Here is a 12916-nt window from a genome sequence, read left to right as displayed (position 1 = left end):
ATCTGAAAAAAACTTGTTTTTCTAAAGCATTCGAATGCAGAGTACACTAATTCTGCACATTATAAGAATCTTTGGGAAATATCTACAATCTGTAAAGCTGAAGTTGTTGAAGAACAGGTTCAGTTTCTGAAGTTATCAAATACAACCTTAGACATCCCATTTAATGAAAAAACTATGAAGCAACCTTAGACTGAAGTGTTTTCTTCAGTACTTAAAAATCCTTTATTTTACTGCGCATCTCACGTGGTAGAAACACTTTTTTTCCTGCATTTAAGGACAAACAAATGCTTTACCAGCTTTAAAGAACACTGGTTAAACCAAACCAGTACTCCCTCTGCTGGCAACGCAGATGTGTAGTCGTCCCACTTACCAGTCACTTTGAAGAGAGGTGAGAGGAGGGGGAAAAAAACCAAAAGCATTAGAACAGTTAGTTAGCAGAATTGTAACATTACTAAGCTTTGGCCTTTCAAAAATGAGCAGTTCTTTAGATAATGAAATTGAGTGTCATGGTTCTATTTAAGTAGCTGAAGTAATTTTAACATCTTAATTATAAAAACATGACCCCAATTGTTATGACCTTTCCTAAAATAATCAACTCGCTTCACCCTCATTTTAATCAGCTTGTTTTTCCTAATTATCCTCAGCAGCTAATTTCAAGAAATCAGCAGTCTAATGGCTTAGGACTCCAATTAAAAAAAAAATATTTAGAAAAACTCATTTATTAAACCTCTGTACATAAAAATGAACATGTATGTACAGCAAGTTTACATGAAGAAGGATGTTACAAAAGATACAGTGGTAATTAAAACTGACCCACATAAATAAAATTTTATAAAAATACTTGAAGTGGTGAAGATAATGCTGGTAATCCCCAATCATTTTCATCCAATTTCCAAGACTTTGACGTGAGAAGCCTTAATTCTCGATCTTTTAAAAAACATTATGAATATATTAAACTTATCTACAGGATAATTAGCAAAATCTATAAAGTATCCATTATTGTACAAAGGATATTAAAAAAAAATATCACCAATCCACCTGAAATTTAAGGACAACACAACTCTTAACCAAAGTAATGAACAATAAGACAAGTCTCTTTTTAGAGCGAAGAACAATTTACTTGCCAATGCAAATCAACAGTCCCATTACTCTTTGGGAAGTCTCATTACTCTAGTGGAAGAATGCAATTTGGGAAAATTCTTCTGTGTTTTCTGGCTGGATTGGTTCTGGTCAAGGTGGAAGCCCTGCATTGACTTCAGTTTTGAGGAAGAACAAGGGCAGAGCCGTAATCTTCAGAGATTTTCTCCTTCCTACAAAAGGATGAGGAAGGTTATGAGTTTGTAAAACTGAAGGAGAGAAGGGTGCAGGAATTTGAACATAAAGAAACAAAGGAAGACCAGTTAAAAGTCAAGTCTTTTTCTTTTGCTGGTTTCTTGGGGAATTCTTCAGCACGCTTCTTATTCGAAGGTAAGTGCCCGTTGATTCTGTCATATTTTCAAATTCAAAAGGTGCTATTCCTACAGCAAACTTGCTCATATCAGGAACAGGATTTGAGTTCTTTGCAGATGACTCAGTGCTTATCACCACTTTATTATCAACTGTACTTTCTCTATCGTTAACCTCATGATTGGGAGCAGGTACGGTGTTATCAAGGAGGCCTTCAGAATCTGAATTATCAGGATTTTCCTTTAAATTAAGTGAACTATTATCTGGATTAGGACTAGTTAAAGGATGTTCATTTTCTGGTACCTGTTCACTGATACTGGAAAACTTAGTTTCCAATGTTACCATCTTATCAGATGATCTCACTTCTGCAACCAGATCTACTTCGTTCCTGGATGGTGATGATGTAACAGAATTTCCAGTTAAAGGTGTATCAACAGGGATATCAGAGTCACTGTTTGTGCTTTCTGCTTGCTCTAATGCTGCCCAAATTAATCGCTGCTGCTCCTCCAGTTCTTCCAAGGTCAAAGTATCCTCATCCATGGTTGAGTCCACTATTTTTGGCTGAGAAACATCACAGGAAGGATTCAATGATGGAACAGTGTTAGGAAGAGGAGGATGGGTGGGTGTTGAAGGTTGAGTTGGTGTAAGACTTTGTGGAGTAAGTGGAGGTGTGCCTTGTGGTAAAGGAGGAGGAGTTGAAATCACTGGAGGTCCAGGTGGCAGTGGAGGTTGGAACTGAAAACTGTTAGTTGTTTGAGATCTTTGTGACACTTCCACATCTAGAAACAGATAACAGGCTTCTATTAGAATCTGAAGTCTGACTACGACAACATTCATTGCCAATGCTTTAGGAGATTAACTGTCAGATATGTGTCTCCTCATGCCTGGTTTTCAGCTGAGATAGAACAAGCTTTCTTAAAGTTTCAACATCCATTGAAATTACCTGTTTGGGGATTTTCACTCTCCTGGCCATTTAATGAAAAAACGATGAAGCAAACAAATAAATCTCTTGAATGTACTGAACAGACTTTTCTTCCAGACTTAGACAAACTAAGGTACCCTCTCTTATAAGAAATCCAAAAGCAAAGATACAAGCTTCTCCATCTATTCTAACATTAAAACAACACCAAGATTCCCTGTTAGTTTGACTCATGTTTAAAGAAGCTGTGAGTTTGTAACATCCTCAAATATTTAATCCAAGTATTTTAGGATTTGGAGGTCTTTGTAACAGAATTTTCTTTAAGATACATCTAAAATAAAGAGACTGGAATGGATAACCCAGCATTCCAATTTACCTTGAGCACAGCTGGAACTTCTTGCTTACCTTAAGCATTATCATAGTGAATACTAAAGCACTGGTTTCTCTTTGTCTACACTAACATTTCAATCCAAAGAAGTTACTTTGGAAATAAAAATTAAAACTAGGGAAAAAAAATGAAAAGCAGAATAGCTATACCAGAATCTATGTCCATGTCAGCTACTGCTACCTCCAAGTTGTCTTTTGGTCGTTTTGAATGATGAGAGCTTGGCTGTGGTGCAGTCCTCTTATTGCTAGATTTCGAACTTGGCTGAAAGGAAGTCAACCAGGAAAACAAAATAAGTTAGAATTAGATTATTTAATGTAACATTTCCAGCTTTAAGAACACATGTAAAACAATTTTGTAATTATACAGTTATTTGATGACCGAGTTTGTAAATTTAAGTTTGAGACATTTAATGTAACTGAACAGAACTGTAGTTTGGTTAGGTTGAAGTGGCAAAGGAGCACTATTAAACAGTGGAGACTGAGTGCAGAACATCTATCTTCCCCTCTTTAATGGAAATATTCTACATCGGACAATACTAGGTGAGAGTCAGAGAAGAACTGGGAATCATACACAATGGTGTTTTCTCAAGTCACTGTATTAAGATTACTGTAAATCATGTCTAGAGCAAGTAAGTTTTTCACTCATTAGGGAAGTCTGGAAACAAGATCGGTTTTAGGCTGAAGAATTTATAGATACCTTTTCTTCTAAACATGAAACTTTTCCGTTAGAACAGGTAAGCCAAGTTACAGACTACCTTACTGGTTCACTGGACTGAAAAAAATCACTACAGAGTTAACTGCTTACTGTAAAACTAATAAAAGCATCAGGACTTCAGAACTGGTAGTGTCAATGAGATGGTCTAAATGAAGACATAAACAAGAGACCATTGTCTCCACTAACTACATGACAACTTTTCTTTTCTGAGAGTAAAACTGAGATATATTCACCGCATGAAAATTAGAAAGGTAGTGAGCAAAAACATCCTTCTGTTGAGATGGCTGCATGGGAATGGAACCAAATATCTGCCATTCCTACAACAAAAAAAAAAGAGAGAGAAAATGCTGAACATTGTGTATGTTTGGCTTAATAATACAACAGTAGAACTAAAGAGAAATGCTGAGAGATTAACAAGCAAGATGAATTCATCCTCTCATCAGAAACCTTATTTATCAGAGGTAAATAGATCTTAAGTAGGAACTTAGGAAGGCAAACCAAAAGTACTGCAAGCTGTGAATACAAAGAACTAATGGAATGTACTATTATTATTATTATTTGGTAATTTCTTATTATTGTTATTACTTGATAGTACTCGTAATAATAAAAAAGCTTCACAAGAACATGCAGAAAATGCAGATGGGCAGAAAGAACAGGCACTCCTATGTAACATTTTGTGTCTTTAAAGGAAACCCAATTAACCTAGACTCCTGTTGGCCTTATAATGGAAATAAACACCACAGAAGCACTGTCAGACCCTGCCCAGATATATCAGATGTCACCTGAACAGCCCCCACCTCCAAAGCAAGCACTTAAATAGGCTGTTGAAAGTAAACCGCCAGATGGATGATGCAGAACATTAAACTTGGCTAACAGCAATAAGCATTACTTAACAGGCTGTTCAGAAAGCAGAGACAGCCACTTACATCTGGGATCCCACTCGGAGTGGAGATATTAAAGCCTGGATAGTTAATCAACTTAGAGACATCGTAAGTGACATGTTTTGGTGGAAGATATCCTTCATCTTCTGTTTCATTATCATCTATAAATAAAAAACATAATTATTACCTATGCTAATTAATGTTACTGAATAAATCCACAGGATTACGAACATAATTTTGGTTTTTGGAATGTAAGTATTGATAGACAGCAACAGCAGCGCCCAGATCTAACACACACATACCTTTACCATCATAAAGCGCAAGTCCCGAGTGCTCCATTTCAGCCTCTTTGAGCCAACCTGGAGGATAACCAAGCTGGCGCATGCGATATATAAATGGGGGAAGGCTCTTAGCTGTGACACCAAGCGCATCCTGAAGTTCCCCACTGAGTTGAGAAAACAAGAAGTCCATAACTGAGGTTTTTTTAAAGGAAGTCATTAACACGCTGTTGCATTTTAAATGATCAAGCTAAAATAATTTAGCTCAAACCATGTTGCTAATCAATTCCAGAAATAACAAATTTAGGGCAAAACCAACTCTGATACTAAAGAAAATCTGTAACATATTTCTCCACACAAATGTACATATGGTTAGACATTCTATGGGAATTCTACTCTGAGAACAACTCACTCCATGACTTGTTACTTCTTGTTCGTGCCCTTAACTGTAGCTATCAGGACAGGAAGGATGGAACTTAACAAAACAGAAAATTTACTGATGATTTCTGTAGAGACTGATACCATCATATTACAATTTTTAAAATATATTTGGAATAGAGAGAAGACATCAAGGAACGCTCCAAGCTCAATATTTTCAGATTCCTGCATGCATTTTAGTTTATCAGGAACCGAACGTACTTCCAGTTCTCCCTGTGAAAGGAATCTGAAAAGCAACAGAATGAAATAGTTCTCCCTACGTTAAGGAAAGGGTCATGGGGAAAGGCGATGAGATGTGGTTTGAAAAACGCTCAATTTATTAAAATTTGGCAAACAAATTCAAGCATAATACACCCATAATTAAGAGTAGCAGATGGACTTATAAGATTTTGGATAGCAACACCTGGCATTTCAAAGGCAGAAAAGTCATTCCAGAAAAACATTGTAACAGCTAATGAAAGGAAAAGAGATACCTAATCACTCCTGGTTTAAATTTTCCAAACCTCTCTTCTACTTCCTCTGCATGATAACGCTGCTGAAAATTCTGATTGCTTGCTTCACCACAAGCTTCCATAAACTCCTTTCTCTTCTCACTTATACGAGCTGCATTTCGTGGCTTGAAGATAATACAATTGGGAAGTTTAAGTTTGGACAATTTACAGTTCATGCATGTCATCACCAAATGTAAAACTTGTATTCCCTGCACGCAAGATTATTTCGCATGGCAGAGGTATAGCTACAACTGTAATGAACACTACATACTGAAAAAACAGAGTATTTGCATGTTATCTTGTGGCAAACAGGAGACATATCTAGGGACATTCTGCAGTTTGAACAAAGGAGACATTCAAAATGCTATGCTATGAAAATGATTTACATTCTGATTTAGAGTTAGAACTAACAGTATGACTTAATCAAAAGAGAAGAATAACTGTACATCCTGACTAGTGCATTTATTTTTTATTTTTATTTTTTAAATAGTGTAGATCCAATGAAACATTTCTTGAAGAGAGGCAGTCTCTTAAATACTAATGTAGAGTTTACCTTTGGACAGTCCTTTATTTGATGCTCTTCAGAGCCACAATTAAAACAGTGCGATTTTGGCCTGCTTAAAAAAATACAGAAAAAAAAATATTAAAGCTGAAAATCACTTTGCAACATTAAATGCATGTAATTATTTTAAACCTAAGATTTTACTAGACTTAGAAAAACACATAAGCACTGTCTGCTGACTCCTGCCTTTCTTAAGTTGGCTGTTTAATATTAATCTTCAAAAGTGAGCAACAGAATTTTGTATAATGTTCATAGGATAAAAAAAACTGAGAAGAAACAGACAGAGCATAATAATAAATTATAAAAAAACACGACAGCATGTGGAGAGGAAAACAAAACAAAACAAAACATAACCCCTAAGGTTACAGCAGAAAAGCAGTACTTCCAGGAAGAAACCCGTATAATATTTTATAACCCGTATAACAGAAATAAGAGAGAATAAGATTCCGCGTGAGAGGGAATAAAATAGTAACAGAATAATTCAGGTTGGACCTCAGGATCTCTACAATCCAGCTCCCTGCTCAAAGCTAGGTCAGCTATGAGATCAGGTTGTTCAAGGCTTTATGCAGTAAGTCTTGAAAATTTCCAAGGAAGAAGACTGTGTAACTTCCCTGGGCACACAATGCAGTATTTTACTGTCCTAATGGTGAAAAAGCTTCTCCTTATATCCTGTTACAGACAGAATTCTCTGAAGGATTTCTGCTTCTGATTAAATATGCAAACATTGCATTTATTGGTACTGTATGAACAAAACAAAACCTACACACTAAAGCTGATGCCATGTCCTGAGGGAGAAAAGTAAGGATGTTAACACAAGACTTTAAACACAGAATACAGATATAGAACCCTCAACTGTATACTGTAGTACAGTAACATCTTTATTTCTCTTTTGATGTTTGTATCATCAAAGCTCTGACAGATCTTACAATACCAAGAAACAGCATTGTAGAAATAAGTAGGAGCATGATTATTACTTTGGAAAGTCCTGGCCCAGAGTTTGAAGAAGTTACACAGACTGTATGCTGAACTGAAACTGCCTTCAAATTTAGTTTTCCCTGTAAATTCTCATCATGGCACACATTTTCAACGTTATAGGAGGGAACATCCTGATCTCTAACAAGTCTTTAAACACCGTTTCCTGAAGATTTATCAAATTAGGATGGGAAACAGGCAGAGACAAAAGGGTGGCACAAGAATGAGTGTCCAAAATGATATCTGCCCACCCACTCTAAATCCAATCTGTTGAATTCTCTAATTAGATAAAACAAAGCACATACTTTGCTTCACCTTTGCCTGTTATTTAAATACAAACATTCACAGTGATTCAAGTATTTTATCACCACTCCATACAATAAGAATGACCCCTCAATCTGGCTTTCCCTTCAGATGGCATATTTCTAATCAAAACATAGTTTAATTCATTATTTCCCTTCATTTTGTAATTCCTGATAAAAGCTGAGATGGTATTCATTACAAATGAAATCAGAGATTTCAGATGCTATGAAAACCACACAGATGTTCAAGTGTAAACCCATATAACTTTACTTCTTACCTCCCATAAAAGCTATGCTATCAACTCTTAAATCATCTGTCTTAATAATAACATAAGCCGTATGGAAATTGCTCTAGAAAACAGTAAGAATGACAACAGTACACGAGTGCAAGGATGATAAAGCAATCACTAAAAAGAAGCCACAGAAGAACAGAGCGTAAACAACATCAGAAAGCTTTTGCACACTGAATATAAGCCCTTCCTAAATTCAGCAAACCACAGAGATCCACTGACTGCAGAGGCTGGTTTTCTTCAACTCAGCACGCAAGTACATACAAGGGTTCAGTATATATGGGAATAATCACAGTATACATCTGAACTTTGCAGCTCAAAACTTTATATTTAAGAGTAATACAAACCTTTTTGGTTTTACTTGTATTTCTTGTCCATCTAGGGAGAGAATCTGGCTGAAAACTTGCTGATATCTTTAGATTTCAATAAGGAACTGCTACTGGATGAAGCAAAATTTCAATCTTGTTTAAAATATCAATGAAAACCTACTAGGGCTTTGCATAAAATATTGACTTTTCTGGACTGAAGATACATGGTGCTTAATGTGAAGTCAGCACTTCAGAATTATAAACTATAAAACTACATCCATTATATTTGCTAGGATGGGCTTGTATTGTTTTCTAGTACCCAATTTCTATCCAATAAGCTATTGTGTTCTTTACAAGCACTTGCTAGAACGGGAGCCCTCTTGCTCATAGGCAGAAGTTTCACACTACTTATTCTGACATACTTTATATCAATCTTATTAATAATACATTTTGGTAGAGTTTCAAAACTGTAACTCACATCTCAACTAAGCATAGACAGATCATATCATTAGCCGTTCTGCCTATCTGTCTAGAAAAGTATGAGAAGAGAAGAGGGCCACAGGTGAATCAGCATGGAAGAGACTTAAGAGGTAAAGTTCAGAAGCACAGTACTTTCCAGAATCTAACAGTTGCTTTTAAAAAGAAAAGCAGATGTCAGATACTAGTTTGACACATTGTTTGGTACTTCAGTCATTTAGAACCATGGTATTTCATACACCATTTAACTCACTATTAAGTGCTATTTTAGGCTCAGTGACTACAGGAGCTCTAAAGAAAGATGAGGTAATTTTGAACAGTAAAACCTTTGCTTTGGCAAAGCTGACAAACATAAAAGTTTAGCCAGGGTTAACTTTACATTTCAGGAGAAATTCTCCAGTTGCTCATCCACTTCTTTATCTGAAGGTTGGGAATATCATTTGGAGAGGACTGACTTAATACATTACAACAGGCAGCTTCCAAATGTAAAATTACAGCACAGTCCATACACAGTTCAAAGGCAGCCACAAGAAAAGCCAGATTAGCTGGCTTTTTAATTTACAATTTCTTTTCAGATACAAGTCATTTTCTAACACTAGGGAGTTACTTTTATGACAAGTTTGTTAACTAGATAGTGCAGAAACGAACTGTGAAACTGTTTCTCTTGACTCTTCCTGTTGCCAAAGTAATGTAAGGAAACTGGGGAGATGGGATTATTTAAAGGGAAAAAGAAGAGAAATATCTTGTTCAATTTCTTTTTGTCATCAAGGACTCTAATATTAAAAAACGTTTTCTCACATTTCCCTCAATCCTACTTTCTAAATATTGGCTTTAGTACAGAGCATAGAACCACCTTTAAAATGGACGCAGAGTAAGAACATCACATAATTAAATTTTATTAAAAGATTTTCTCCCAGATCCCAGATTTGGAAAAAATTATTTTAGAGAATATTTGAGTTTGCTGAGCCCTTTTCTTCTCCCATATTAGAGATTTCACAGAGGGAAACCACTTACTTGTATCTGGAATGGACTTTCTTTCCAAATCTAACTGCAGACTGACCCAGGAAAGCCCTACATTCACAAGATATATTTACAGGAGCACAACATTCACTCTTCTCAAAATCAGTCAGCCAATCATACCCAAACACTTGTATCTTCTGAGAACAAAATCCACCAATTTCCCATTAAAACTTTTCATCTATAACAACTGATGGGGTTTTAATAGTAATGTACAATCTACTGAAATGAATCTGAGCTCAATTTACCAAACTGGCACTCTTTGGATTTGGCAAACAGATAAAGACCCTTGTTTTAGCAAACAGGATACTTAGGTATTTCCCATCCTTCTGTCAGCTGTGGATTCTCATTTAATATAGGCTGTCCCAGTTTATCAAGACAAAAATTGGTAAAATACAGAACACTTCCTACAACCTGTAGAAAAAAAGTCAGAAAATTGTCAGAAAGGTGTCAGTATTTAGGTCAGATTATCGGTAGCATTTCTAGAAATTTACACCACTTGGAATTCTTCCAGGTTTTTCACCCACTCTGTAGATATTTACAAATAATACACACCCATGCCTGTACAAATCAGCACTTTTTTTCCACTGAAGTGGCCAAAACATGCTGAACTTTACTGCTATTACACTGATACAAGAAATTTAATGAGATTTTATCTTAATGCTAGTGTGTATTAAATATGTAGAACGAAGAGTCAGACCTACCGTTCAAGACCATATAGTCAAAAACTTACACTAAAAGCTTCCTTAATTTTTTTAACAGAATTCGAGCTTGCTGTTTTACAGTCCTCTTCTAAAAGAACACTGGAGGGCTGAGATGAAAAGTAAAAACAGAAGTCCACGATTAAAAATAGCAGACAGTATAAAAAAGAGCTCCAAAATTACCAAAGTACATAAAAGGCACAAAACATAGAGTACAACTTCTTTTTCTTGTCACATTAGTTAAATAGAGATATCTATGTTAATAATAATGATTTTCACAGTCCAAAATATCACACAGATCACTTCTCTTTTTTTCTTTTTTTTTGTTATGGTCCTCTTTTTTTTTTTTTTTTTTTTACCCTGGAATAAACAGCTTCATAGCATTTATTTGATAGCTACCTGATTTGCAGTTATAGAAAAAAAAAACGTCTAGAATTTAGCAACTTAACAGTGTAAAATTTCAGTATTACCACTCAAAGTACCTGAGGCTTAAGACTGAAGTGTGTTTTTTCTTGTTCATCTCTCTGTTGCTCTTCGTATTTGTGAACTAAATTAAAAACAAAATCTTCAATTTCTTGATGATACTGCCTGCAACAGAGTAAAGCATAAAAAGGTGAAGAAAAGAGCAAGACTGAAATACACAGAAAGCATCTTTTGAAGCATCTGTTATTTACTACTTCAGGATTAACACAAAGGGCAGACAACTCTCAGCTGAGAAGCAGGGAGCAATTAACGCACTATATTTACCAACAACACTTCAGAAACTCTTATTCAAGACTTCCAACAAGTCACACTTCATTTTACAATAAATACAGACATTGCTACTGAACACAGGAGAGCTCTCGTCTTTTGCTAATTCCTACCCTTTGTCCTCTGCACACTAACAAGTGTATGTTACTAAATATGACATATATTCTTTGGGCAAACATACCTAAACAAAAACTAATGTCTGGCCTCCTACCGGGATTTTTTTATTGAAAAGCTAAAGTACTTACTTAGAAATTACATTGTTCATAAATAAAATCTGCAACAGAGGCCCGTCAATTTTTGAGTTGTCCACTGAAATTCCACTACAAGAACAGAACAAATATATAAATGGTTATTACATCAGTTTTATTGTAAATGCACCCTATTCAGTTGTCACAGCGAAGAGTCTGCATTCCAGAGAGGAATGTTTGGCCAATGCAAGTTCCATTATTTTAGGAAGTTCCTATTACCTTAAACAAAAATCCTTCTCCTCTGAGCAAAGTATTTTGTGGCTCATCGTGAGACGAGAAGAACAGAAAACAGAACACAAAAGTTTTCTTCTAAGAGCACATAATACAATGCAGTAAACAGCATTAAGATCCATCTCACAGTGCCATCAAATGACTAGATACTACTTGGAGAACAACAAAATAGTTCTCTTACTTATGTAACTATTCTAACATGCTTGCTCTTGCTGCCAAACTTTACAAAAAGTACAGGAGCCTTTCCTTAAAGGCCACATCACAAACAAATGAACATTAATATGCATATACATACGTATACGCATACATAAATAGAGTAATTGAAATGAAATTCTTGACTCTGAAGTCTAACAGACTTTATGAGAATGGTGTTGGACAGAAGCACTGAAAACCAGTAGTAACATACCTAGGGCGAGTCAGAATATTCAGCTTTCTTTTAAGTTCTTGATGTTACCTTCTCGTTAAGGAACATTGCTTTCTTCAGAAGACACAACAGCACCTTAACCAATTGCAGGGCTAAATAAGAAAACACCTAACAAAAAGTGCACAGAACATTGCTTGAATTGTCAGTGTCTTTTTGTATTTAAAAGACCAAAATACATCACAAAAGGGTGAGTGGTGAGACGTCTGTATATAGAGAACTAACTGTAAAGAGGACATCTCAGATGTGAAGCTGCTGGTGTCCATCCCAGCAGCTCCTCAAGGAACCATTTGGCAGTTTAAAATTTTTTCTAGCACTGTTAAAAACGGATTCCTTTTCTTCACGAAAGCAGAAAGGATGAGTGCAACGTTAGGTGTTTTAACTTGTTCCAGCACTCAAGACCTCAACAGCCCCGCAGCCAAGAGGAGAAGGGCACACTGAGGCTGCACTGAGAGAAAACCGTCCCCCGAGCGGCGGGAGCAGCGCCCGTGGGCTGAACCCGAGGCGAACCGCGGGCAGCGGCCCCTCACAGACCCGCGCCCGGCCTCACGGGCTGCGCGGGAGCAGCGCAGGGCGCGGAGCCTGGCCCGGAAGGGATCCGGCGGCGGGAGGCAGCCCCCCGTCCCCGCCCGCCGCAGGCCCCGCCAATCCCGTCAGGATATTCTCCGCCCGCAGCCGCCGCACCGTCTCCTCGCAGCCCCGCAGCCGCTCCCGCAGCTCTGAGAAAGCTTCCTCGCGGTCCTCTTCTTCCTCGTCCACGTTGAGGCGAGGCGGCGGCGGCCCGTCCTCCTCCTCGAGCTGCTCGAAGAGCTCGCGATCCCCGAAATCCACCTCGGCCGCCATCTTAAGCCGCAGCAGGAAGGGCGGGGCGCGGGGAGCGCCGGAAGGCCGCCGAGGGGCGAAGGGCGCCGCGCGCCCTATTGGGAGCCGCGGGACCGCGGCCCCCAGCATGCACTGCGGCCAAGGCGCCACCGCCGCGCCGGGCTGCGCCCGCTGTGCATGCTGGGAGCTGTAGTCGAGCGAAGGACGAGTTCCGCCGGCACGGGAGGCGCAGCCTGCAGGAACCACCTGCGGTGCCATCT

At 37.7% G+C, this 12916-nt stretch overlaps 1 protein-coding gene across 2 annotated transcripts; it reads right to left on the bottom strand.

Moving 5' to 3' along the window:
• Positions 1-703: 703 nt before the first annotated feature.
• ZCCHC8 (zinc finger CCHC-type containing 8) lies at positions 704-12736 on the bottom strand. Of its 2 annotated transcripts, none has more exons than XM_031592552.2 (14): positions 12497-12736; positions 11820-11862; positions 11180-11254; positions 10667-10772; positions 10217-10294; positions 9794-9897; positions 8029-8094; positions 6109-6172; positions 5538-5680; positions 4651-4793; positions 4394-4509; positions 3701-3784; positions 2903-3014; positions 704-2225 (listed from the first exon to the last, which is right to left on the bottom strand). In XM_031592552.2, exons 1-14 carry the CDS (start codon positions 12675-12677, stop codon positions 1408-1410), a joined length of 2133 nt encoding a protein of 710 aa, XP_031448412.2. In that variant the 5' UTR covers positions 12678-12736; the 3' UTR covers positions 704-1407. The 2 variants fall into 2 exon arrangements, with proteins under 2 accessions (XP_031448412.2, XP_031448413.2); XM_031592553.2 differs by having other exon boundaries at positions 6109-6169.
• Positions 12737-12916: the final 180 nt, after the last annotated feature.

The sequence above is a fragment of the Phasianus colchicus genome, chromosome 18, assembly GCF_987193195.1.
Source record: "Phasianus colchicus chromosome 18, bPhaCol1.hap1.1, whole genome shotgun sequence".
In the NCBI taxonomy this organism is placed as follows: Eukaryota; Metazoa; Chordata; class Aves; order Galliformes; family Phasianidae; genus Phasianus; species Phasianus colchicus.
Note: the sequence above shows the minus strand (reverse complement) of the source record. Positions and strands in the feature narration are given on the sequence as shown.